This window comes from Podarcis muralis, chromosome 9, assembly GCF_964188315.1.
Source record: "Podarcis muralis chromosome 9, rPodMur119.hap1.1, whole genome shotgun sequence".
Lineage (NCBI taxonomy): Eukaryota > Metazoa > Chordata > Lepidosauria > Squamata > Lacertidae > Podarcis > Podarcis muralis.
The window spans coordinates 74900145-74925783 of record NC_135663.1 but is presented as its reverse complement, the minus strand read 5'-3'; the positions used below and the strand labels follow the sequence as shown (position 1 = coordinate 74925783).

General features: G+C 41.6%; 1 protein-coding gene across 1 annotated transcript in view; it reads left to right on the top strand.

Moving 5' to 3' along the window:
* The first annotated feature begins 233 nt into the window (after positions 1-233).
* DHX15 (DEAH-box helicase 15) overlaps positions 234-25639 on the top strand; it is a 47997-nt gene continuing 22591 nt past the window's right edge. Inside the window, exons 1-5 of the mRNA XM_028745161.2 lie at positions 234-412; positions 10277-10619; positions 18229-18422; positions 19467-19626; positions 20026-20244. Of these exons, the coding sequence (XP_028600994.1) occupies positions 339-412; positions 10277-10619; positions 18229-18422; positions 19467-19626; positions 20026-20244 (990 nt within the window). The 5' untranslated portion in view covers positions 234-338. The remainder of the gene's footprint in view (positions 413-10276; positions 10620-18228; positions 18423-19466; positions 19627-20025; positions 20245-25639) is intronic.

Genomic DNA, 25639 nt, shown 5'->3' with positions numbered 1-25639 from the left:
AGGCCATAGAGGGCTGGAGAAATAAAATGATGATGTCTGTATTAAGGACCCTCCCCTTCATCTATACCGCCCGGCGGGCCGTCTTTTTATTTTATTTTATTTATTTAAAAAGCAGGGGGGAACCCATGCGCATGCCGGAACGCCAGTGCTGGGGGGTGAGGTTTCCGGCCGGAGCTTTAGCCCCAGCCGTACCTCCTCCTCCTCTCCTCGCGGCTGCCGAGGCCGCTTCCTTCCGGCCGCCATTTTAGCTTGAGCCTTCCCTTGCCTCTCTCTCTCTCTCCCCATCTCCCTCTCTCTCCGCGGCCTCCTCGCGGCCGCCTGCCCTGCCGCCCCCGGCCATGTCCAAGCGCCACCGCCTCGACCTCGGGGAGGACTACGGCTCCAACAAGAAGCGGCTCGCCGCCCCCGATGGGTAAGGAGGAGGAGGAGGAGAAGCGGCGGCGGCGCCTCCCTCCCGCTCGACGAGCACATTCCTGCTCTCCGGCTCCCTCAACGCCGTTGTTCGGCGAGGAGGCCGCGCTGGGCGGAGGGAGCGGGCGGGGAGCCGGCGGCCCCTTCTCCCCGCCGGACGCGCTTCGGCCTCCCTGGAGGAGGCTGGCCCGCAGCCAGGCCGGGCCAGCGGCCCCTTTGTGTCCCTCGGCCTCGGCGCTGCCAAGGTTCCCTTTCCGCGCGGGCTCCGTACGCGCCCCCGGCTCCCTGCCTGCTCGCTCTTAAAACCGCCAGTTCTTCGTCGCGGCGGCGGCTGCTGCTGCTATTATTATTATTATTATTATTATTATTATTATTATTATTTATTATCTCCCTCACGACGGGAAAATGCAAATTCTTACTCGCGGCTGCTGCTGCTATTATTATTATTATTATCATTATCATTATCATTATTATTATTATTATTATTATTATAGTCCTCACGACGGGAAAATGCAAATGAGAATCGACTAAAATATGGGGGCGGGCAGACATAATCGATCTCAAGACTCGGCACATGCGCACCGTCTGAATGACCATGCCCATCCACTTTAGGGGGAGCCAGCCTCCTTAAATATTTTTTTGGGGGGTGGGGAAAGAAAGGGACCTCGGCCCTTAGGAGTTGGTTCTTATGATGACAATATAAAATGCATAATCGAAAGTTTTGTGTTCCCCACATAACCCCCCACCTGCCATATCTGCTTCAGGCAACTAAAAGACCAGCAAGGCTTCAGAAAGCACATGGTTTTGTGTTTCTGTGTTTGTGAGACTACAGTTCCCATCAACCCTAGCTAAGCAAGGCCAGTGGTCGGGGGTGGTGGGAGTTGTAGTCCCCACAACAACGGGGGGGGGGCAGGTTTGAGAAGCACTGAATTGTAGAGGGTGTTGCTTACGCATTGTGCCAGTTTTATGGAGGAAGGCTGTACAGTGGATGCTTGGGTTCTGAACGTGATCCGTGCGAGAGGCACGTCTGCAACCCACAGCGCCGCATTGCACACGTGCGGGTTGCTATTTGGCGCTTCTGCACATGCACAAAGCGCGATTTAGTGTTTCTGCGCATGTGCGAGCGCCGAAACCCGGAAGTAACCCATTCCGGTACTTCCAGGTTTTGGCGTGTCCGTAACCCGAAAACGCGCAACCTGAAGCGTCTGTAATCCGAGGTATGACTGTAGTGAGAAAACCAGGGTTCAGCCTCTCTTCCTTGTGCAGCTGGAAAATGTTTAGAAATCTGGAGAGCCACTTCCATTTCAGTGTGGACACAACACTTACGCGGGTGGGGGGAATAGATTATTGTTCTAACAGAGGGTAGCTTTGTTTTTCTTCTTCTGCTTTGGAGACGAGCATGTTTCGTAGATAGGAGCCCACTTCACCCAGTATTTTACGTTACGTTGTTGGGAGTGCAGCCATCATTGTCCCTGACCGTTGGGCCAGACTGACTGGGTCTGATGGGAGCTGCAGTCCCAACAAGTATCAGGAGCACCACAGGTTCCTCACCTTGGTAAGTGTGTGCACCCATGTATTTTCAAGTACAGTGGTACCTCGTGTTACATATGTTTCAGGTTACGGACTCCGCTAACCTAGAAATAGTACCTCGGGTTAAGAACTTTGCTTCAGGATAAGAATAGAAAAGGCGCGACGGCAGCAGCGGGAGGCTCCATTAGTTAAAGTGGTGCTTCAGGTTAAGAACAGTTTCAGGTTAAGAACGGACCAGCGGAACGAATTAAGTACGTAACCAGAGGTACCACTGTACAGAGATAAAAGGGAGTGGGGTGAAGGTGTGTTGTACAGAGTTAGGCAGAACGTTTAAAATAGTGACATGAGTGGCTCTATGGTCTAAACCCTGACCATTGGTCCTGATAGCTAGGGATGATGGGAGTTGTAGTCCAACAACTGCTGGAGACCCAAGTTTCAGAAAGGCTGCTTCATCCTATTACTGCTAAGTTCACTCAGGAACCTTTGGTGAGGGACTTCGTTGAAGTACAGGCTATGATTATTTTATGTGTGTTCGCATGGTGGCCTTACATGTGCTCCACTGTGGGTTCAGGATCGTTGCCTGTATTAAATGTCCATTGGATAACATCTGCAACACAGCCAGGATATGGATATTATGTTGTTCTGTGTAGGTTTGTATGGCATATACTAGGCATTTTCCTTTTGCATGTCACTTTATTCATGAACGGAAACATTTTCATATGTTGCAAAGCATGTGTTGCACAGGTATTGTACAGGGCCTTGGTTATACCTGACACTGATAGTTCGATGTTGAAGCCAGTCATCAGGACTCCATTAATTCTTTTGAGGGAGGCCAGTAACACTTGTGTCCTGGAAGTGTTGGGGTAACCTTTAATAATAATAATTCTGCAAAGATCTTTTCATAAATGGAGAAATGCCAATACAGATGGGGGTCTTTGTATTTCAACAGTGTGAATATTCCATAATACTAGTGCCCCCAATACAAAAAGGCTCGCCTCTGAATCACCGCAAGCCAAAAATCATTAGGTTGTGGCAAGACTAATTGGGAACCATTTGATCTTAAACTTAATGCCCTTAACAAGCTATTGGGTAAGGGGAAGGATTCAGTCATTCAGGTAACCTGGTTCAGAATTGTTTAGGGCTTTGTAAGTATATAATACGATCTTGAAATAATTTTAATGGCTAATAGGCAGTTAAGATCCCTGAGGATAAACATGATATGTTTTCATAAGGACCACCTCTCAGACTCTGGCATTATGGACCAGCTGCAGCCTCTGGACCATCCATAAGGAAAGCCCCATAAGGCTTTCACAGTAGTCTAAACATGGGGTATTCCTGTCCAGTAAAATGACACAGTTTATATACTGGAGGAAGCTGGCAATAGGCACTCTTTGCCATGGAGATCACTGTGTGTTTGTTCCATCAGAGGGAGTGCAGTCCCATCTAGAACAGCCAAAATGCCTCATTCTCTGACTGAGAACCACTACTGATCATGTCTCTGACTTAAAGGTAAAGGTAAAGGGACCCCTGACCACTAGGTCCAGTCGCGGATGACTGGGTTGTGGCGCTCATCTTGCTTTACTGGCCGAGGGAGCCGGTGTACAGCTTCCGGGTCATGTGGCCAGCATGACTAAGCTGCTTCTGGCGAACCAGAGCAGCGCACGGAAACGCCGTTTACCTTCCCGCAGGAGCGGTACCTATTTATCTACTTGCACTTTGACATGCTTTCGAACTGCTAGGTTGGCAGGAGCAGGGACTGAGCAATGGGAGCTCACCCCGTCGTGGGGATTTGAACCACCGACCTTCCAATCAGCAAGGCCTAGGCTTTGTAGTTTAGACCACAGCACCAACTGTGTCCCCTGTCTCTGACTTAGCAGTATTCAATTTCAATTTATTAACTTAAGTTGGATTGCCAGCTATTGTTGTTCTTGAGTTGGGATAGCCTGGCTTCAGTTGTTCATGCTCTTGTGACCTCCCATCAGGACTACTGCAATGTGGGGTTCATGGGGCTCCCCTTGAAAATAGTCCAGAAGCCGCAGCTAGTAGAGAAAATGGCTGCTAGGTTGGTAAGACCCAGCGCTGGCTGCCGTTGTGCTACCAGACCCAATTCTAAGTACTTGGCACTTGGATAAGTTAAAAGGTAAAGGGACCCCTGACCATTGGGTCCAGTCATGACCGACTCTGGGGTTGCGGCGCTCATCTCACTTTATTGGCCGAGGGATCCAGCGTACAGCTTCCGGGTCATGTGGCCAGCATGACTAAGCCGCTTCTGGCGAACCAGAGCAGTGCACGGAAACGCCGTTTACCTTCCCGCTGGAGCGGTACTTATTTATCTACTTGCACTTTGATGTGCTTTCGAACTGCTAGCTTGGCAGGATGGCACTTGGGTACTAAGCCTTAAATGGGTCCAAGTATCTAAAAGAAACCTTCCCTGGAAATACTTGAAATACATGCCCAACACTGCTGGAGCAAATTCCCTCCCTCACTGAAATATGGTTGATAATATGCTTACGAATATTGAGAGGCAGTTGGAATTTAAACTTCCATCTTGCACACTGGTCGTATAGGTCTGCACCGTTTCAGTGATGTAGCTTAAATGTTGAGTTGTGTGAGTGAACTAGGTTGCCTGACAGCCAGGTTCCTATTATAACTAGGATTGGTGTTTGGTCAGAAAAAAACTTGGTTAATGGACCATTCAAATATTCTGAATTTTTTTCCCCCGCTGGGGGACAGGAAGAGTGAGTGGGGTGGGGAAGCTGTCAGAGGGTGGTGCCCATGATACCCTCTCAAAATTCCTAGTGACCCACATCCTCAAAATGATTGGGAACCCTTGCTTTTGTACACATTTGTGTGTGCTGTGACATCAAAAGTGGTTTGGCTGGAGCATTTTTAGGCATTTCACCTTCCACTTCAGGCAGCTGTCCAAGAGGGTAAAATTTTGACTGGCTAGTACAGGCTGGGTATGGGTAGCTGACTTGCCTAGAGTTGCACCAGTTTGATGGCGGGTTGTATATGTTTTATGCTTCTCTGAATTTTGTGTTGTTATTCCTGTTCAGAAATGCATGTAGTGTTTGTTTTTATGCTATATTTTAATCCTTCTTTTCCCCCACAGAGGTCAGGGTGATATATGAGCATTTGCCACAGGAAAGTTGTAGGTCAGGTAACGCGTGCACATTAATGAGAAACTTATAAAGTCCTGAATGGTGCAGGGCTTGGGAACAAGGGGCTTTCCATTGTACTGTAGCTGCCATGCCAGATGATACCACAAAAATGTTACTGGCCACTTAGCAAGTACATTCTTAACTTCAGGGAATATTTGATAGTACATACATGTGGCCTAATAATAATAATAATAATAATAATAATAATAATATATTATTATTATTATTTGTACCCCGCCCATCTGGCTGGGTTTCACCAGCCACTCTGGGCGGCCTCCACAAAGACCAAAAATACACTAATATGTCATATATTAAAAACTTCCCTGAACAGGGCTGCCTTAAGATGTCTTCTGCATGTCAGGTAGTTGTTTATCTCTTTGACATCTGATGGGAGGGCGTTCCACAGGGTGGGCGCCACTACCGAGAAGGCCCTCTGCCTGGTTCCCTGTAGCTTTGCTTCTCGCAATGAGGGAACCGCCAGAAGGACCTCGGCGCTGGACCTCAGCGTCCGGGCAGAATGATGGGAGTGGAGACGCTCCTTCAGGTATACTGGGCCGAGGCCGTTTAGGGCTTTAGATGTTTGGTTGAATATTGACAGCTGATCAGTTCCAACCATTCCACCATGCTAATTAGGAGGGAGATGGAACCGCAGGGCCTCTCTATCCACTCTGCTGATAGACCAGCAGCTTTAGGTTCTTACCAAATCATTCTATTTCAGCTGGTATCAGTACAAGAGTTGGCACCTGAGCATGCTTCTATCTCCCTCCCTCCCTCCCTTTTCCATTTGTTTTGTGTCTTTTAGACAAGAGAGCCTTAGGACAGGGACTGCCTTATCATGGAAGCCTTTTTTGACTGAAAAGCAGAACAAAAATAGCTTTAAATATTTATTTTTTTACCAGTATTCCAATCCTGATTTACAATACTGATGCTTCTTAGTAGTTAGCTGTTAGTTATTCACTCTGAGCAAATGGGCTATTTTGAGGATAATACTTTCAGACCCACAACTGTATTTGGTTGCTGGTATTCACACAGTCCACATGTAATGGAAAAGTAATGGTTGCCACCATGAAAGCAAGTCACCGGGAGCATGCCTTCCCACTGCAAAAGGAAGCAGCTTCTGTTATGCAGCTGTGTGGAGGACACTGAAAGTTTCTATTTTATTTTAAACTAACCACCTTTCCCTGTGATAATTGAACTTGGGGAAAATGTGGTCTGCCCAGGCATGGGCAAGCTGTGTCCCAAGAGCTGCATGTGGTCCTCAGCCTAATTCTCCCTCTGGGGATGCCCAGAGTGGAAGGTGAGGAAATACGGGGGGTATACCAGAAATGGATGGTGCAGTGGAAGGAGGATAGGGAATCCTCTGAAAGTGATTAGTTCAGACCTGTGGTAAGAGCAAGCTGTCCTTTGGCAACGGCTGGGCAAGGAGGGGAAGGGAAGAGAAAAAAGGAAAGCGGGTGGCAGAGAAAGGAAGAAAAGATGACCCCATCCACTTTTTACTCTGGTCTTGTACTTACTTCTACCTTGACAGAATGCAGACCTTGACAGAAAAGTGTTTCCTCTCCCTGGTTTAGTGGCTAGTGAAAAGAGGCCAAAATTAAAGGGTGGTGTCAAATCCTCATTTGGTCTCCAACCATAGTTTAAAAGAATCACACTTCCCCAAGGCTTACAGTTGTTCTTTGTGTTATTGAGAAACAATGATTTCCTATTCTGTTTCAACAGAACCAGTGGGTATGTAAAAGGTATATGTAGAGGTGGGTAATTGACTCTTTACCCACTTGCATTGCATGTGGCATGTTTGCAGTAGTTCATACTCATGTGGTAATGTTGATGTGCTGCTGTACTAATAGAGCAGGGGTCCCCAACTTGTGGCCCATGGGCTGGAAGCGGCCCACGGAGGCTGTTTAACCAGCCCATGAGCCGCCCCCAAACTGAGCCGCCCACTCGGTGAGCCCCCATGTGCTGCGCTAAAGTGGCGCAGCACAGTGCAGAGACTCTCTTCCATGGCGCCAGAAATCACTTCTGCACAGGTGCAATTTTCGGCATGTGGGCATGTACAGAAGTGATTTTTGGCACTGCAGATAAGCGCAGACGCAACTTCCGGCATTGCATTGCACCGGCCCGTACCATGGAGGATCTCCGTGGGGGTGACCCGGCCCATACCCAGTAAGCCTTGCCGACCCCTGTAATAGAACATCCTGAGTCTACTCATTTTGGTTGCACACAGCCATACATACATAAACTGGTGTAGGTGAAGCAGTTTCTGCAATTGGTCCTATATAGTTTGCTTATTTAAAATATTTATATACCACTTGGCAGGTGGATCTCACAAATTGATTTTGTTTCCTATCAGTGGGGTCCCTTCTTGGTATGGTGACCCACAAGTCCAAATGTGCTTGGCATAGTGACCCATTGTTTTATTGTCACATGAATTTTTGAGCATTGGTCTTCAGCAGCCATTGATTGTGTGCATTTTAACTACAAGGTTACCTATGTTATAACCATTACCTGAGACATCCAAGAGGGGAAAAAACTGAACACCCCTATTAATGTGGAATTTTTTGAAATATTTATAGTGCTTACAAAATTATTCAGTTTTCTTATAGGAGTGTAAGAACACCAAGCATCTGATAGCAAGATATTGCTTCGTAAGCTATAAAAATATTCTTAAAACATACAGCTGCACAGGCAGTGCTAGATATAGCAAACTTGGAATATTTTTAATAGTTTTATTCACTATAAAGTCCATTTTGGCAAGTGTAAGTGGTACGGCTGTGCTTTCATTTTGCCAACAAGTAGGTCAGTGTGGGGTTTGATGATTGTGAGACATAGTCTCAGATCATTATTAATGTATAAGATAAAGATATTATTTCTTATTTCAACTAAGCAAACTTCAAATACCCTTGACTTAACTATTGGCTGATCCTGGCAGTAGATCCCGTGACAGTTCTCAGGAAGGTGCTTGTAGAGGGAGTTGTTTTGAGTGACTATAACAGCTTGCTTCTTATGGTGTGAGTATCTTGTGATGAACTGTTACTAGATCTGTTGTCGGTCGCCAAGCATTAAAATATAAGACTCAAGCCTTTCTGCTGTACAGTTACAAGTGTCAACGCAGCGTTATAATATGCCTTTACCTTTTAAAAAATAATATGCCAAGAAGCTATAAGAGGTATTCATCACACCAGTTAAGGATTAAAAGCCATAATTATCTGGGTTATACTTGTAAAGACTGCAACCCATTTGTAGAGGCATTGCAACCAACTAGCAGGTTGTGACACACAGGTTGGAAATACTGCTTTAAATGGCTTCAGCAAACAGCTAGAGTGGACTTCGTACTTCACATTTGTAACTGCGCACCACCTAAAAAGTAAGGAGTAGCACTAACAATAATTTTATGTATGTATGTATGTTATAGAATAAATCAAATGAAGTTACAGCATCAGTTGATCAATAATATCAACTGTATACTATTACCAGTGCATAACACTTGTATTTAAAGCAGGATGGTCATCTTAGTCAGTTGGTTGAATTTGCATTGCAATATAAGCATAATCTTGCCTTTAGATCATGTATATGTGAGTGTTGTAGTAGCATAATCTCAGGTAATCCCCTCTTTTGTCTGAGAGAATAGTAAAAGCCTCTTTTAAGATGAGACTTGCCAAGAGAGAAGTTAAAACATCTGCTGCCTAATTAATCAAGCATTTTCCTGGAAGTTAATGCCACATATAATATTCACCAGTGGTTTGAAGGAGGTGGGTTGAACTAGGTTGTGCCTCCATCATAGTTAGTTAACAGCATCACCACCACTGATTCTTTGTTTCATCTACTTTGTTGAGCTTTTCTCATTTCCTGGCTCTCTTTCAACATCTATGGAAAGAACTATAAGTAGCCCTATTTGGAAAGATGAGGATAAAAACATCCCCAGGTCTGACTGCTAAGATACACAGTGATATACTCACCACTCATATTCTATTGCTGTTGATAATATGCTGGTCTATTATGGTGTACAGACTCCTAGTAAGATTTAACAACTTATTTGTTTCTACCACTAGTCTGCTGTCAAAAACTGGTTGCTTATATGAATAGTATTTTTACTTAGAAGCAGATACTCTTTTCCCTATTAGCAGAGAATAGCACCACACAATACTACCATATACATAAAACACGGGGTTGTTGCAGAAGATGCTATCCCATATCCAGTTGATTTCCCTTGTTCCCATAGCTGGTAGGATTCCTTTTTCTGTGTCATTGTCATATTGTGTCTTCCACTGACATCTTTGGCTTGGAAGTGCAGAAAGAGAGCCAAACACAAATCCTTAATTTTACAGTTGCTCCCGTGTCTTTAAGCAAATTGGAGTGCAAAAGGCAGATGTTCTTCATTATGAGAATTCTTGGATTGTGGTGCTAGGTAGTATATAGGCTGTATGTCGTTGGATGTGGGTGTTCTCTTGTAACAAATTTAGTATGCAGGATTGTTCAAGAGATCTATGAATTGAAAAAAAATCACACTTGATTTATATCAATAATATACATATCCACATGACCAGTTTGGATGCTTTTCAGTAGTTTCTCCAGTGATTGCAGACAGCTTCCCTTAAACACAAGACCACTGCAGAGTGCCTCTTGAAACAGGCAGTTTTGGGTGTGTTATAGATGTGCTCTCCATTCATGTGGAGCAATGGTGAAGCCCAAGAAACATGGCCAGTGCCCTGATTGTTCACCCTAGAACACCTGTAGGAATCATGTCCCTTGCCTAGGGATTCAGTTGTAGATCTATGGAGGTTCCTTGGCAGATGTCAGTGTGGAAGGAATTTCCTGGGGTTGGGGCGTTTGAAACCCTGGCACTTAATTCCTGAGTGCTTATCTGCTTCAAATAAAAAGCTTTCAAGCCCTGCATTGGTATTTTCAGATTTGCAAAGCAAGGCAGAACAGAAATTGAATACCCTAATTTTTATAGGCATAGTTCATGACGAAGCTGTTCTGAAAACCCAGAATGACTTGTCTATCTTTGGTTACCATTATCATGACCAATCATTCTGGAAAATCTTACGTAGAGGGAAAGGTAACTTAGAACCAATAGAAACGTGGGCTTTATTTCCAATAAGGAAATTTTGTAATAGTCTTTACTATGGTTATTTCAATGTAACTTATCTTTCTTTGTCCTGGAAATCATTTAGGAAGGATCGAGATCGTGAAAGGGATCGTGATGACCGGTCCAAAGACCGTGACAGGGATCGAGATAGAGACCGTGACAGGGAAAGAGATAAGGAAAAGGATTTACGCCCATCAACCAATTCTGCACTCCTTCCTGGTGTTGGGTTGCCACCTTTAAAGCCAGCTGTCCTTCCACAGGGTATTAATCCATTTACAAATCTACCACATACACCTCGTTACTATGAAATCTTAAAGAAACGACTTCAGCTCCCTGTCTGGGAATATAAGGAAAGATTTACTGATATTCTGATCAGACACCAGTCTTTCGTACTTGTTGGTGAGACAGGTTCTGGCAAAACAACACAGGTAAGTTATTTTTCCCAACCTTTATTCATTTGTAAAGATTTTGTGGTGTGCGGCAAGTGTTAAATGTTTGGAAGGATTCTGTGAAAGTATTAAGTGTTGTACTAGCAATATTTCAGTGTCCTTAACGAAATTCGTTGTGCAGTGACACATCACAGGTCTTACCCTTTTGAGCAAGATCTGTTTAATGAACCTTTCAGTTGCTTAATGAGTAGAAAATGATGTAATGAGATTTCACTCTCCTCCCCCACCTCTGGTAGTCTGTCTGTCTCTTCAGGGTCTGTTACCTTTTCATAAAAGGTTCAGTGATTTTTGAATTGCTCAATGCAAGCCTGTGTTAATCTACAAATAACTGCTATTCTGGTTACTTGGATGTGATGAACTTATAATAATGGTAAGAAAGTATGGGAAGCCACTTATTCAAACCGTATTTTTCTGAAACTGTCTACTGGCTTCATGGAAAAAACCAATGTATTCCAATTCTTATTCATTGATAGCAACTGAATTGCTTTGTTTTATATCCTTTGACAGTATAAAATGACAGTTTGTTGCCTATGTAGATTGCCGTCTGGTTTGTAGAAGTGTTAGATCCTATCCTCTAGAAAGCATTATGTCGCTGATACAGGTGTGGAGAACATATTGCTCTCAAAAGTCATAGGTGCAGCGCTCATTGTTCTCAGGGAGTTCACATAAAGGACAGTATTTTAAATGCTACACAGAAACAGACTTGTTACAAGAACAAAATGTTCTGGTGTATTTGGTCTTAATTTTCAATATACAGTATATATATAAATCTCCTCATTTCATCACCTTTGCAACCATTAGTCCTATAGGTATCAGTGAGATTTCTGACAGTGGTGAAGAATTTTCTGTGCTTGAGCCCTTTGTAGTCTGTCAAAGGGAGATATTCAGAATCATAGAATTGTAGAATTGGAAGGGACCAAGAGGGTTATCTAGTCCAACTCTCTGCAAGGCAGGAATCTTAAGAAAGCATCCACATATGCTGGTAAAGGAATGCTTCAGTACTTAATATTCAGTACATTCAGAGCTATCAGTTTTGGGGCATGGCCGTGAAGGAAAGAATATGGCAGCTGAAACTTTGAACTCTACTCCAAGGCCCAGAAAAACAGCTTGGAGCAAGAGCCTGCTGTCCAAAAACCCCAAACCTTGTAGAAAGGAGAGAGGAATGCGAAAGGATTCAGAAAAGCCAAAAATGAAAGGCCTCACTCAATTTTTTCTGCACATAGATAGAAAGCTCACTTCCCCAAGGACACTAATGCAGGCCGAAGTCAAGATGGCACCTCTCTCGAAAGAGGTGTGCTCCTCACTGGAGAAAGAAAATGGTAAAAATGTCTTAAGAGAAGAATTTGCAGCCCAACAAGAAGCCATAAAGGAGCTTATTAAAAATACTCAGAAAGAACTACGCAATGCTTCCGGTGGAAACGAAACTGGCAGAATGTAACAAGAGGCTTTACTCCTTAACGGAAACAACTGCAGCAACAAAAGATTAAGGCAAATCTATGATAAAACGTTCAAAGAATTGCAAAAAGAAAATATAGATATATGAAGATGCAGAAAATCAAAATAGGAGAATTAATTTACGTTTTCATTCTTCTGAAGAGGGAGTGGAAGAGAATGATCCTTCACTATTTATTGCTTCTTGGCCTAAATCACTGCTTCCAGACCTCATAATCTCTGCTGATGATTTTGAATGGTTACACAGAGCACTTGAACCCAAACTGAGAGAGGGAGCTCCCCTCATGGTATAATTGTCTGCTTTGCCCGTTACAAGAAGGAGGAAATGTGGAATAAACTGAGGAACCTAATACCCATAACATAAAAACAGCCCAGTTGCGGCGATGGAGGAACTGGATTTTGGAACACTCAAGAAAAGGAAAAACACTCTGTGCTTGCACGATTAAGGAAGAAGCTGGAATTAAATAATGCTTGGGCTTTTCCTTCTGTCTTATCATGAGAGGATCAGCACAGCTCACAGCAACAAATAGACTCGAAGCAACAGATCTCCTCAACAGTCTTGGAATCAACCTGCCTCTGGCATGGCAGCTAGGAGAAGCAGTGGAAGAAGAACACTCTGACCTTTCCAATGGAGGTTGGGAGGATGCAAACAGGAGAAAAAGATCTCGCAAAAGCCTGACATATAACAGCCAAGGAGACCACCACAACACACCAAGAAGATTCCTGTGTCCTGCTTCCTGAGACAGACGGGTGCCAACAACAACCAACATCAGACCAAGAAATATGGACTAAATCATTGGCTAACCCAATTATCAGTAAGGCAGCCACAAGACCAATAGCCTCATTTGAAAGACTTGTAAATTCCTTCAGAGGATAAGGTCCAGATGTAACACCCACAATCTATATAGAATTCTACTCAATGCATTGGTGGGTTCACTTGACCCAATTGAACATCAACATGAATGGGATTTTGGTTATAAATTTAACCCAGGTCAGTGAAATAGACTTTGGGGGGGGGAAAGCATTTTAAGTCTCTTTTGGCAAGCTATAGAGAATTAACCCTACAACTCATATAGGTAGTATATATCCAGCTGACAGTGAGAGCTGGACCATAAAGAAGGCTGATCGCTGAAGAATTGATGCTTTTGAATTATGGTGCTGGAGGAGACTCTTGCGAGTCCCATGGACTGCAAGAAGAACAAACCTATCCATTCTGAAGGAAATCAGCCCTGAGTGCTCACTGTAAGGACAGATCCTGAAGCTGAGACTCCAATACTTTGGCCACCTCATGAGAAGAGAAGACTCCCTGGAAAAGACCCTGGTGTTGGGAAAGATGGAGGGCACAAGGAGAAGGGGACGACAGAGGACGAGATGGTTGGACAGTGTTCTCGAAGCTACCAGCATGAGTTTGACCAAACTGCGGGAGGCAGTGGAAGACACGAGTGCCTGGCGTACTCTGGTCCATGGAGTCATGAAGAGTCGGACACGACTAAACAACAACAACAACAATCCAGCTGACAGTGCTCCATCCCAGCGCCTCACCACATAACTGGAGGGGCTGCCCCACACCTGGTATATATCTCCACATGTTGTGGGAATATACAGAAGTTCAACCTTTCTAGAATTTGATACTTCAGTAAATTAATAAAATAACAGAAAAATAGATGTTGAACCAGAATTAGCTTTATTAAATGCATTTGAAGACAACAGTCTGGATTTACATAATAAAGAATTAATAAGTCATTTATTACAAGTGGTGAGATGCAACATAACCAGATACTGGAAAGACCTTTCTGGTAGAACGATAGACGATTGGTACAAAACAGTTTGGGAAACAGCCCTCCTTGAGAGATTAAGAAATAAAATACAGTTGACATGTGGACAGATCAAGAAAAACGGCTTTCCTCTTATGTGGTTTAAAATTTCATAACGTATGCCAGTATTTCAGAAAATGAACAATCCCCCTCATCAGCATTTGGCTCAATCTGGTTGATTTAAATTTAAGCATAAATTATTATCTTAACTTTGAGTCAATATACTAACACTTTATACTGTTTCATTGGTAACATATAGGAAAAATGACTATTACTCATACTTAATCTAAGCACAACCACAAGGGCTCCTCATGGGCATTTTAGCTATGTGGTATTGAATGTTACCTGTTTTATCTTGTTCCCCCCTTTGTTTTTTGTTTTTATTTTAACCTGTTCACAAACCAATAACTTAAACATGGACTTTTTGAACCATATATTGTAGATATTACTCCAAATTGTTATTCCAGAAAAAAGTGAAAAATCAGTTTTGTAGGAAAGAACTCAGCTCTAAAACAAAGAGGAAAAGTATGATACAGTGAATATTTGTGTTCTTGTTAAAGAGTCTTCAGGGTCTAACATCTTGGGTATCTAAAATATAGTACATATTTTATTATAGGCTAGGATGTTATGACTATCGAAGTAACTATCAAAGCTATTCATCTTCTGCATTCTCTGATGAATTCGGAACAATTTAGCCTTTTCTTTCTTGTGGAGGCATCTAGCTCCCATGAATACAGCAAAGAATCAGGGTCCAGATGATTGTTTGCCGAGTGGTAACATGTGATGCAGGTTTTGTTAAGAGTGTGGGACCAAAAATTCTTAATGATCTTCTTGGCAGAGTGAGGATTTGGGCCTGTTCCCCTGATTCTAGCCCAATACTCTTCTCACTAGACTGATGTTTTCTAGTGGTGCTAAGTTTTGTGAGTGAGTAATTCCTTATGCTTGTCATATTTTTGTTTCAAGACTCATTGTGTAGGGATTGTGCCGGCTGCCTCCAGATGGCTGGCTACCAGAAGTATGCACTTTTTCAGTGTGTACATTACACTATATGTTCTGTCCACAGCATGACATTCTGCTGTAGATCAAGCCATTTGAGGTTCAACACACATACAATAGAACGTGCATGCTAGGTGCCACCATCCCCCCTTTAATCAGTAATTAAATTGATTAAATGCTCTTGCATCATAAATTACTGCTATAGCAGCAGGGTATTACAGCACTGCACTTCTCTTTCAAAAAGTGTTTTAGCAGAAATTTAAAAATTGTTTTTTTAAAAATAAAATGGCATTTATATCTGGAAATGTCACTTCCCACCTCTTAAACACCCCCTTTGGAAAAGACAGAAGAGTAACACTTAAAGGCATCTAGTGGAGATTGAACTACTCTTCTATTCTTCTAAAAAAGGGCAGGCTTTCTTCCAGTCTGAAAAAAGATAGAACCTCAGGGGCGATACAGAATGACAGTGATTAGATGACACTGTTGTATGGTTATACAGTAAAAAGTGAATGAAGCTTAGGAATTCCACACTATAGATACCTAATGTGAAAGTAGTGTGGTAAGTTGTATGATACCTTATGTGAAGTGAAGGTCTGCCTGAAAAGTGATATATAAATTCTGTAAATAATAATAATTGGGATCCTTACAGCAATATTTGGATTTTATTTTGACATATTAGTTTGACAGGGTATCTGTCCTAAAGTAATCTTCATGCAGTTCTGCAAAAACTCTTTCATAATTGCACCAGACTAAACCATTGCCAAAAACATACTCCTAATTGATATTATAGCTGTTGTTCTGGCTTGCTGTTTGTAGCTATGTCTTAAATAGCCAGCCTGTTAGTTTTAGGAACACACACTGCCTCAGCAAACTGACAGGGTATAACACCTGCTTTCATAATAGCCACATTTAAAGAAATGTAAAGTATTGCACTTGGGCAAAAACAATGAGAGGCACAAATACAAGATAGGTGACACCTGGCTTGAGAGCAGTACATGTGAAAAGGATCTAGGAGTCTTGGTTGACCACAAACTTGACATGAGCCAACAGTGTGACGCGGCAGCTAAAAAAGCCAATGCAATTCTGGGCTGCATCAATAGGAGTATAGCATCTAGATCAAGGGAAGTAATAGTGCCACTGTATTCTACTCTGGTCAGACTTCACCTGGAGTACTGTGTCCAGTTCTGGGCACCACAGTTCAAGAAGGACACTGACAAACTGGAACGTGTCCAGAGGAGGGCAACCAAAATGGTCAAAGGCCTGGAAACGATGCCTTATGAGGAACGGCTAAGGGAGCTGGGCATGTTTAGCCTGGAGAAGAGGAGGTTAAGGGGTGATATGATAGCCATGTTCAAATATATAAAAGGATGTCATATAGAGGAGGGAGAAAGGTTGTTTTCTGCTGCTCCAGAGAAGCGGACACGGAGCAATGGATCCAAACTACAAGAAAGAAGATTCCACCTAAACATTAGGAAGAACTTCCTGACAGTAAGAGCTGTTCGACAGTGGAATTTGCTGCCAAGGAGTGTGGTGGAGTCTCCTTCTTTGGAGGTCTTTAAGCAGAGGCTTGACAACCATATGTCAGGAGTGCTCTGATGGTGTTTCCTGCTTGGCAGGGGGTTGGACTCGATGGCCCTTGTGGTCTATTCCAACTATGATTCTATGATTCTATGAAAGTTATTTTCAAATGCACAAACACAACAACAAATATTTCAGATAGATCTTCCCCACAGGCATTCATTCTTCTTTGCCACAGGTCAGGATTTCATTTTGTCAATAGTGCTTGCCAATCATTTGTGTCAAATCTCCTTATCCAGGAGCATATAAGTAATAAGACTAGAGTAATTCAGTCTCCTTCCGTAATCTTTATATGGGATACGATTGTTTTTCCTCTCGAAAGAATGCTAGAGGAAATGTGTAGAAAGTTGCATAGCTGAAAGCTCTCCTTAGCTTGCTAGGAAGAGGCTATAGCAGATTTTTCCACCACTAGGGAAGATCTTGTTAACCAAAGGGTGGTAGCCAGGATGTTCTTAATGGTAGGATTAAGCATTCATTGGAATCCTCACTTGATATAGTCTCCAGTTTAATCAGGACATTTTCCAAGTACTTGCCAGTTGATTGAGTACCCGAGTTGCGTTAAGTTATTTTAGTTCACATCTCTCATCTTCCTTGCTCATATATTGAAGCATTAGGAGTCATAAAATGAAAATGTGTATCTTCTCTTCTTGAAGCAGTCACTTAAAGATCATGATGGTTTATCTTTAGTTGCTGGCTGTAGCATCACCATTAGGTCTCTGTAGTTTAAGGCTACTTTGCTTAGTCCCCGCAGAACATCCATATGAACTCCATTGTTCTGCTGTTTCATTAAACAGCTTAATTCAGGTAAAGCTTCAAATTCCTATCCCTGCATTTTCGCATAGTCAAGATAGATACAAGGTAGTCTTTTATATGAAATTGGGGAATATGTCTTCTTTTATTGCTCCTCCTCCTCTGACTGTCTTAAATAGGAATTTAGCGCTGCATGCAGTCCTTTGCCTCTCTCCTCTCAGTTCAACAGCCACTTGTCTCAAAGATGAATGTATAATACTCTGTTTCTAAAAGCAGCTTTCAGAATGGCATTAAACATACCATTCACACCCCAAAACCTGCAGATTTTTGAGCCACATTGAGTTGAACCCATTATATTCTGTTTGTATTTGAGGGAAGTTGTGTGTTTTACATGCTGATGCTCTCATATGAAATAGCGTTGCATTCAATGGCTGGAGGTTAAACAAGAAGACACTGGAGAAAAATTAGTACTTTGCTTTTGAGTTCACTTAATTTGGTTTAAAAAATTTCTATGTCCCTTTTGCTACTGTGTATCCTAGTTTATCTCTTGTTAGGCTGTACTAAACCAGTTACCTTAGTATCTTTTAAAATGTCTTTTGCCCTTTTACAGAAGCACTTCTTTTCATATTAGTGTACAACTTTTCACAGTAATATGATCCAAATTTTTAGCTATTGTAGTTGCAAACGGAGCGCTTTGTCATAGATTTACACTTTCTTTGAAGACAGTAACTGTCTGAAAGACTAATATTTATCTTCAGTAAATATGGAGGTTAAATGAAACACTTCAGCACTTCATAGTTTCATAGTCATTGGTGGCTATTGTATTTGGTCATTTTAATGTGCATTGAACACAAGTTCCTATGACTGTTGTCCCTTTCTTCCCTGCTTGTGTCAGTTTAATACAAGCTTCTTGAATAAGGGCCTATTTGTATTTATCATTTAACAACTCTGATACATTTTAGAAATATAAATAATATACCGAAGATTTTCCCTGATAGATTCCTCAGTGGTGCGTCGATTATATGCGGTCACTGCCGGGGCCAAAGAGAGGCGTTGCTTGTACCCAGCCCAGAAGAGTTGCCGCAATGAGTGTGGCCCAGCGTGTTGCTGATGAGATGGATGTCATGTTAGGACAAGAAGTTGGGTACTCTATTCGATTTGAAGACTGCAGTAGTGCAAAAACTATTCTGAAGTAAGTATTGAATGCCATCTTTTCCTAAAATCAACCATCTTGGGGGGAGAGGCTTTCGAAATTGCTTGCTCGCTAGTTCATATTCCGGGGAGACATCTCAGCTTGGGAAGAGCTGTGAGCATTCATATGTCTGTTCTATTCAGTGCATGTGGAAAGTAACAACTTCACTATCCTGTAGTACAGTATATCACATTTATTTGACCATGGTGTCTCTCAGACCACCCAGTCTGTTCCTGGAGGTTCTCTGAACCTGTTCTCTGGTTCCATGGCTTTTAAAGGGGAAAAGCTGTGTTCAAAACCTGCATGTACTATGGGTGTCCTTGCGTGAATGCAAAGAGATGAGGGTTATAAAAAGAAAGAAATAAAGAAATGAGGCTAGAACAGCAGTTCCCAAACACTGTGCTATGAGAGAACGGTGGGAGTGCAGTGAGGAAAAAACAAATTAGAGGTTTCTTTTGAGACCCATGTACCTATCCACAAAGTATGACTCATTGTTCTGGCCCAGAACAGAGACACTTGCTGCAGCACAAGCGGATAGGTTCTACTCAGCACAGATAAGTTTACATTCTCCAAAAGCAGACAAGTATTGCCTGTCGGAAATGCAAAGACCATTGACCTGGGGTGTCTGCAGTATGTTTTTAATGGCTAGGCTAAAGAAAAGAGGTCTGCCCTGTAATTTTTAGTTGGTTGGTATATATACTGTACCATAAATATGGTCATGATAGAGAGGGATCTGTGTGGTATTTCTTGCTTTCATCCCTGTCAAACAGGAAAGCTGGCAATGACATTGCACTTCCCCTAAGCAGCTAGACATACCTTGCTGCCATTATTAACATTATTAACTCATGACTATATCAACCAAGATTGCAAGGGAGCAGTAAGTGTGGTGCTAACACTGACAAAAAACATTGGACTGTGTACAGTTTAATCCTTCCAAGTTCAGGAAGAAGCAGATAGGAGAAAGTTAAGAGCATTTTCTGTATGAAGTAAGGGAAGAAGAAAACCATCCTGTATCTGGGATTAAAATATTGGTTTCCTGTTCAGGTACATGACTGATGGTATGTTACTACGTGAAGCTATGAATGACCCTTTGCTGGAACGTTATGGAGTAATAATTCTTGACGAAGCCCATGAAAGAACACTGGCTACCGATATTTTGATGGGAGTTCTAAAAGAGGTTGTAAGGCAAAGATCTGATTTAAAGGTCAGTAGTATATATCAAATGTAGAATGTTGGAAAATGCATTTGTAGAAGATGTTCTCACTACTGGATTGCTTTGCACATGGTTAAATAAGGTTTGCATTTTGTATGTGTGCTTGAAATTTGTTCATAGTGGGAACTTTTATAATTCATGGAAAACCTTAGGTTATAAGTAATATTTTAGCAACTTTGTTCACCCCTTTCTTCCCCAATGTGTGTATTTATTCAAAAGCAAGTCTCAGTGAATTCCCAAGTGAGTGTACATAGGATAGTAACTTAAGCAAATGCGAATGTGAGGGTGTGATCATGTTGGTTTTGATATTCACGTTGCATTTTAGTGTACCTAAGAATTGGTATGTGGGAGCCAACTTCCAAATAACACCTTTCCCCTTTAATATTGCAGGTTATAGTTATGAGTGCAACTCTTGATGCTGGCAAGTTTCAGATTTATTTTGACAACTGTCCTCTCCTCACTATTCCTGGCCGTACGCATCCTGTGGAGATCTTTTATACCCCAGAACCGGAAAGGGATTACCTTGAGGCAGCTATTCGCACAGTAATCCAAATTCATATGTGTGAAGAGGAGGAAGGAGATCTTCTACTTTTTCTTACTGGGCAAGAGGTATTTCTGAGATTTTTTTCTCATAAAGGTTGCACATGAGGCTTTTGCACTATATTAGATCTTAGGAGTTACTAACTACTTATTTTTCAACTGTGGCAGAGTTTCATAAGAAAAGCTCTGTGGATTACAGTTGAAATGGACAAACAGTAGTTAAAATGTAGACTGAGAAAAATAGTACTTGCATCTCAAGGTGAATGTGGTTTCTCTTTATTAATTTTTGCACAACCTCATAGCTGGCACCTGCTCAGGACTCTATACTCAAGAGGGTTTTTAAAAATTATTTAAAAGGTTTCATTTCAAAACGTTGCATTTACTGGAATCAAAGTCATAAGAGGCTATCTATGAACATACTTCACAAATGTAACACCTTAGATTTTATTGTTAAATTCAGAAGGTTCCCCCTTGCAGAATGGCTGTTTCACTAGTGGGATGAAATTTGTGCATGTTACCCCAAATAAGTTTATAACCAATCTAAACAAAAGATTGCTTTTAAAAGGCAAGATTGGAAAAGAGATTTCTATTTCTGTAAAAGTTTCTAATTTGCTGATTGCCCTCTTTAAACCTTTCTAGATGTGTAGTGTTATTATTTAAGGTGATGTGCAGGCCACTTTTCAAAGGTTCTAAATGTGTAAACTGCGTGTAGCATATGTGTTTAATTCTGTCTTCTTACAGTAAACTCACAGTGTTTTCCACTTCTGAACTACCTCATCTAGGTCCTGTAAGCAAATCCCTTATTCATGTGAGGTTTCAGTTATGTCCTCTTTGTACTCTAAAAACAGATACAGAGAACATATAGACAAAGCAAAAGATGTTGTGCTCTGAATATGGTGACTCCCCCAAAGTCCTGATCTGACAGCGAAATCAGCAGCACAGCTGTGAAATAATGCTATTGCATGTACTTAATTTGGAGGAAGTCAAAGACAATTTGAAAACAGTTTAAAATAGTAATGGTGGAAAATCCGATAAATAGCATAAATAAATTATTACAGAAGATGGAAGAATTTGGAAGGGTAACAAAGACAAAACAAAGATAATGGTCAAAAATATGAACGAATTAGAGAAAATGAATTTAGAAAAAAACAAGTGGTCTGCAAATTGTAAAAAAGATAAAGTATCTGGGGATTTATATAACAATGAAGAATATTAATTTGTTCAAGGATAACTACATAAGAACATGAAAAGAAATAAGAAATCAATTAGAAATCTGGTAGAGATTAAAATTATCAATTCTTCACTGTTCTGCAAGAGAGATTCCCACATATTTTCTCTTTCACAACATCCTCGCAGTCCAGTATTTGGTCCAGATCATCCCACTAGGTTGCAGATGGGATCAGGAGGAATCCATCCTGTATCATAAAATGACCCATAATGAAATTCCTTTTTCTTTCTGTTCCAACGAGTTCCAATACTTGAGGAATCCAAGTTGCTACTTTCTCTGCAACAAGATAGGAGGATGCAATTGAAGTGGGAAAACCTGAACATTTTCTGCTTGACAAAATATCTGCAATCCCTATCCACAGTCTTGGAATATTGAGGCGGGAGGTGGAGTGCTTTATGGTGGCAGTTTCTGTGGTTCACTGTGTGATTGTAGATAGTAGTGAACGTGCTGAGGTGTCCCTCCCCTACGGCTTTCATTATCTTAAGTCTCTTGCTGCACGCTGGCACATCTGAGTTGGGAGCAGTCACCCAGTGTCCTTAGTCATTTGATTCAGCAGTATGGTTTCCCCCAGTTAAAGAAGCTGTGCTCCTAACTGGCTGGACACATGAAACAGCAATTCAATTGCTCTCTCCGTGTGAGGTGAGCTGTATGCTTCTTCGTGTATTCTTTCAGTGCGAAAGAAGCTAAAGGGATAAAGAGCCTGGTGTGTGGAACTCCCATTTCTCTAACGTTCCAGGGATGTGATTGCAGAACCCGTTGCAAAAGCGAACCCTGGCTCTGGTGCACGGGGACAAGGTGTAAAAGAAGATGTTGTTTTTGGGACTTGCATTCAGCACAGTATTAGTATTTCCCTCCCTGACACGCCACCTTCTGCAGTTGTAGTTGCTGAAGAAGTTCTTGATCTGTTATAGCCATTTCTTTTTGATTAGGGGGCTGTGCTCACCTTCATATACAATGTCAGAAGGAATGAACAGATCCCTAGATCTTGTAGTCTGTTGCAGCTATTTCTGACTTAACTGTGGCTAGAGATACGCAGTATAAAAAGCCGCACTAGCCTTTAATGTCCTGCAGATACTGAAAGATCTGGAGCAGGTTTGGCTGGGGCCCTGATTTGGAGCAATATCTGTAAACCACATTTCTTCCTCCTGGATCAAATGGAACAGATTCACCTTAGCACAGTCAGCTGTGTGACAGTAAAAATAAATTTCGATATAACAGGTTGTGCTTTGCCGGTAATACTTCACGGCACAACCTGGAGGTGCAAGAAAATAGCTTTATTTTGTGTATTCTGCTGATTTTTGAATTAATAGACAGGATTGCTCTAATGTGCTGCTGATAAAAACCTATGCCCATGAGACATGTTGGCTTTGCTGCTTTAAACTTTAGGTGTGCAGTTGCCTCATTTGTCAGACATTGTAAGCATATATGTCAGAAGAGACTTTCAGAAAGACAGTTTGAAATTTGTAACATTTTTCTAAATTGTATGTGACTAGCAGCAAGACAAGAAACATCCTGCACAAACAACTACAGTAAAGACAGAGTAGGACCTGAGGAATAAATCTTTTTGTAAAAACATGTGTAGAAAGTGAATTGACCGTTCAGCTTATGCACTGCTCTTTGATGTAAACCGCAAGAGAGATGGATATACTGCGAAGATTTCTTCCGTTGCTTTAAATTGCCTAGCAAATGACTTGCTTTCCATACTGCACCCTTGTGTACTCATTACAACTAGACACATAAGCAAGCCATTTCAGTTGTCCAAATGTTCAGTTGCATCTTCTCATTTTTAACTTTCCAAGGAAGCACCTGTACTAACACAGTAGCCCTAAGTACGTTTAGGACTAACACTAATGTGTTCTGACAGTCAACTAATGTATTCTGCTGCAGCTGAAGACAAAAGGCATTTATTTGATGGCAGATTGAAGTATCTATAGAAACCTTAACTATATTTCCATCCTTGGTGGAGTTGAAACCCAAGGAATTGCATATACACTACATAATAATTAATTCTCCATTGATTTTATGATCGATTTAGAGGTTAGGAGAGGCTAATTACTGTTATAAAAAGTAACCTTTAGTCCAGATAGTCTTAATCTTTTTATTATATTCTGAACCATTTTCCTATATAGATATTCTTTTATGTTATGACTGTCATGTGGGAAGACAGCAGGGGAAAAAATCTGAATTAAAATTTGGCTGCTTCTGCACTGTGGTATAGCTGGTATTATGTACTTCAGCCAAAAGACAGAGCTCACAGTATGAAGAGAGGGAAGGCATTGTTAGAGATCGTGTAGCAGTCAAATTACTACTAGTCCATTGATTCTTAAACTGCAACAGCCGCATGGTAGGTTGCTTGAAAGACCTTTGTGGCGGCCATTACACAAGACAGTTGCTCACAGTGTCAATTGCTCTGATGGTGCCTTTTCAAAGACTTTACAGAAAGAACTGCTTTTCAGCATGTTCTTTCAGGTGGTTGGTAAGACAAGAGCATTAGACTGCTTGTGGTCACTTGGGCTGCAGTTTAGGAAACACTGCTCCAGTTGTATTCTGTTACCTGTTAGGGGGCTTCTGCGGCAACACTTTCCACCTGGCTATACATATTCAAATGTATGCACAGCGTGTCAGCAATGAAAGGCTATTATGTGTATATTTGCAGCTTGTGCCTTTTACATGTTTGGAATTGGGAGCACTGTCACTGTTTCCATGCCTAAACTCAGGGGTATACCCAAGTACAGAATGTTGCATTAGAAGCTATTCTTGATTAGCCAAATCCCTTGGGCAAAATGAATCTGGGCAAAAAAATTAATGATATTTCGAAGGACTTCCAAAGATCTCCTTGTGAGAAATACATTAGCTTTTTGTAAAAAGTCTCATATCCTACTGCGGTTTGTTGTTATTGCTTTGGGTTCTTATCATTTCCTGTCTTCCCATCCAATATAGTTGATAATATCGACTTCCGATGTCGGAAGCTTTGAGCTACTATAGACCGGTGCTGCATATGTAAATGGGCATTTTATTTAAATGTCAGGTACAAACCAGCATGTTCACATGTTGATGTGTAATAATGTGAATTACTTCAAGGCTGGGACTTCCTCAGCCTTGTTCTCCATAGTTGAGGTGTCCTGGAATTAGAAACTTTGTGGTTGCTGGTCAACAGAGTAGACGTACAGACGCTCCTCAAAGTGTCTCACAGGAAGAAAAGGCTGCTGAGCAAAATACTTTCCTTCCATTCTCCTTGGGGAGCCAACACTTCAGCTCATTGGTGTGCCCAGAAGAAGCAAATATCTTAAGAGTCTGTCACTGTTGCTTAGCAACCTTTCTTGGAAGTGCAGAGAGTCCTATGTCGTAGCTTTGGTGGCCCTGTTTTCCACTCTGTGCTGTGGAAGAAAGATGCTTGTTCATAGTAGCACTTGCTATTCCAATAGTGCCTTTGCGCTTTTCTGTAGCAGCAATGGCAGGACCCAACCTTGCCAGTAATTGAGGGGGCTTGCTGTGACCTCTTATTTTTGTTTCCTAGCAGATTCTACGGCTATCCAAAAAAGCAAACTGTAGAATCTTGCTCTGATTCTAGCACATATTTGGAGAACTGAACTTACTATAAGATCATCTGGTCATTAACCATGAAACTACCTCCCTGCCCATTTTGAATTCATCTTTTGTGTTCTTTTAATCTGACATCTATAGGTTTTACAAACCTACTGCGGTGATTTCCACATTCTAAAATGGAAAGTTCAAATTGTTCTGTTTTAATACTTAATATTTTAATAAATATTAAGTATTTATTTAATATTTAATCAACAAGTATTGAACATGTCTGTTGAGTGAGCACTTTTATATAGAGTCTTGGGTTCCACCAAATAATCTTAACCACATTGTCTGATACATTTGAACTAATGTGGTCACAGTATGCATTCACTATGATTAGAACACATAAAATACCCATTGTGAAGCAGGGGATATTAGAATGCATGGCTTATTGTTTCTGTTCTGTAGCAAATTACTATGAGGCTAACAAACTGCACGTTACTGGATATATATCATAAGTTTATTGGGTTTTGGCTTCACCTGTTTTGAAACTATTTTTGTGACGTAACTAGAAAGTTGTCTGAACTTTTTAAACATTTCAGCAGCTCAAAATACCTAAACCATAGCTTTACACAGTAAGAATATTTTTTGTTTCTAGTTTAGTAGACCAGTAGGGGGCGTCCTAACCCAGAGTGATAGAGGTATTTCTTT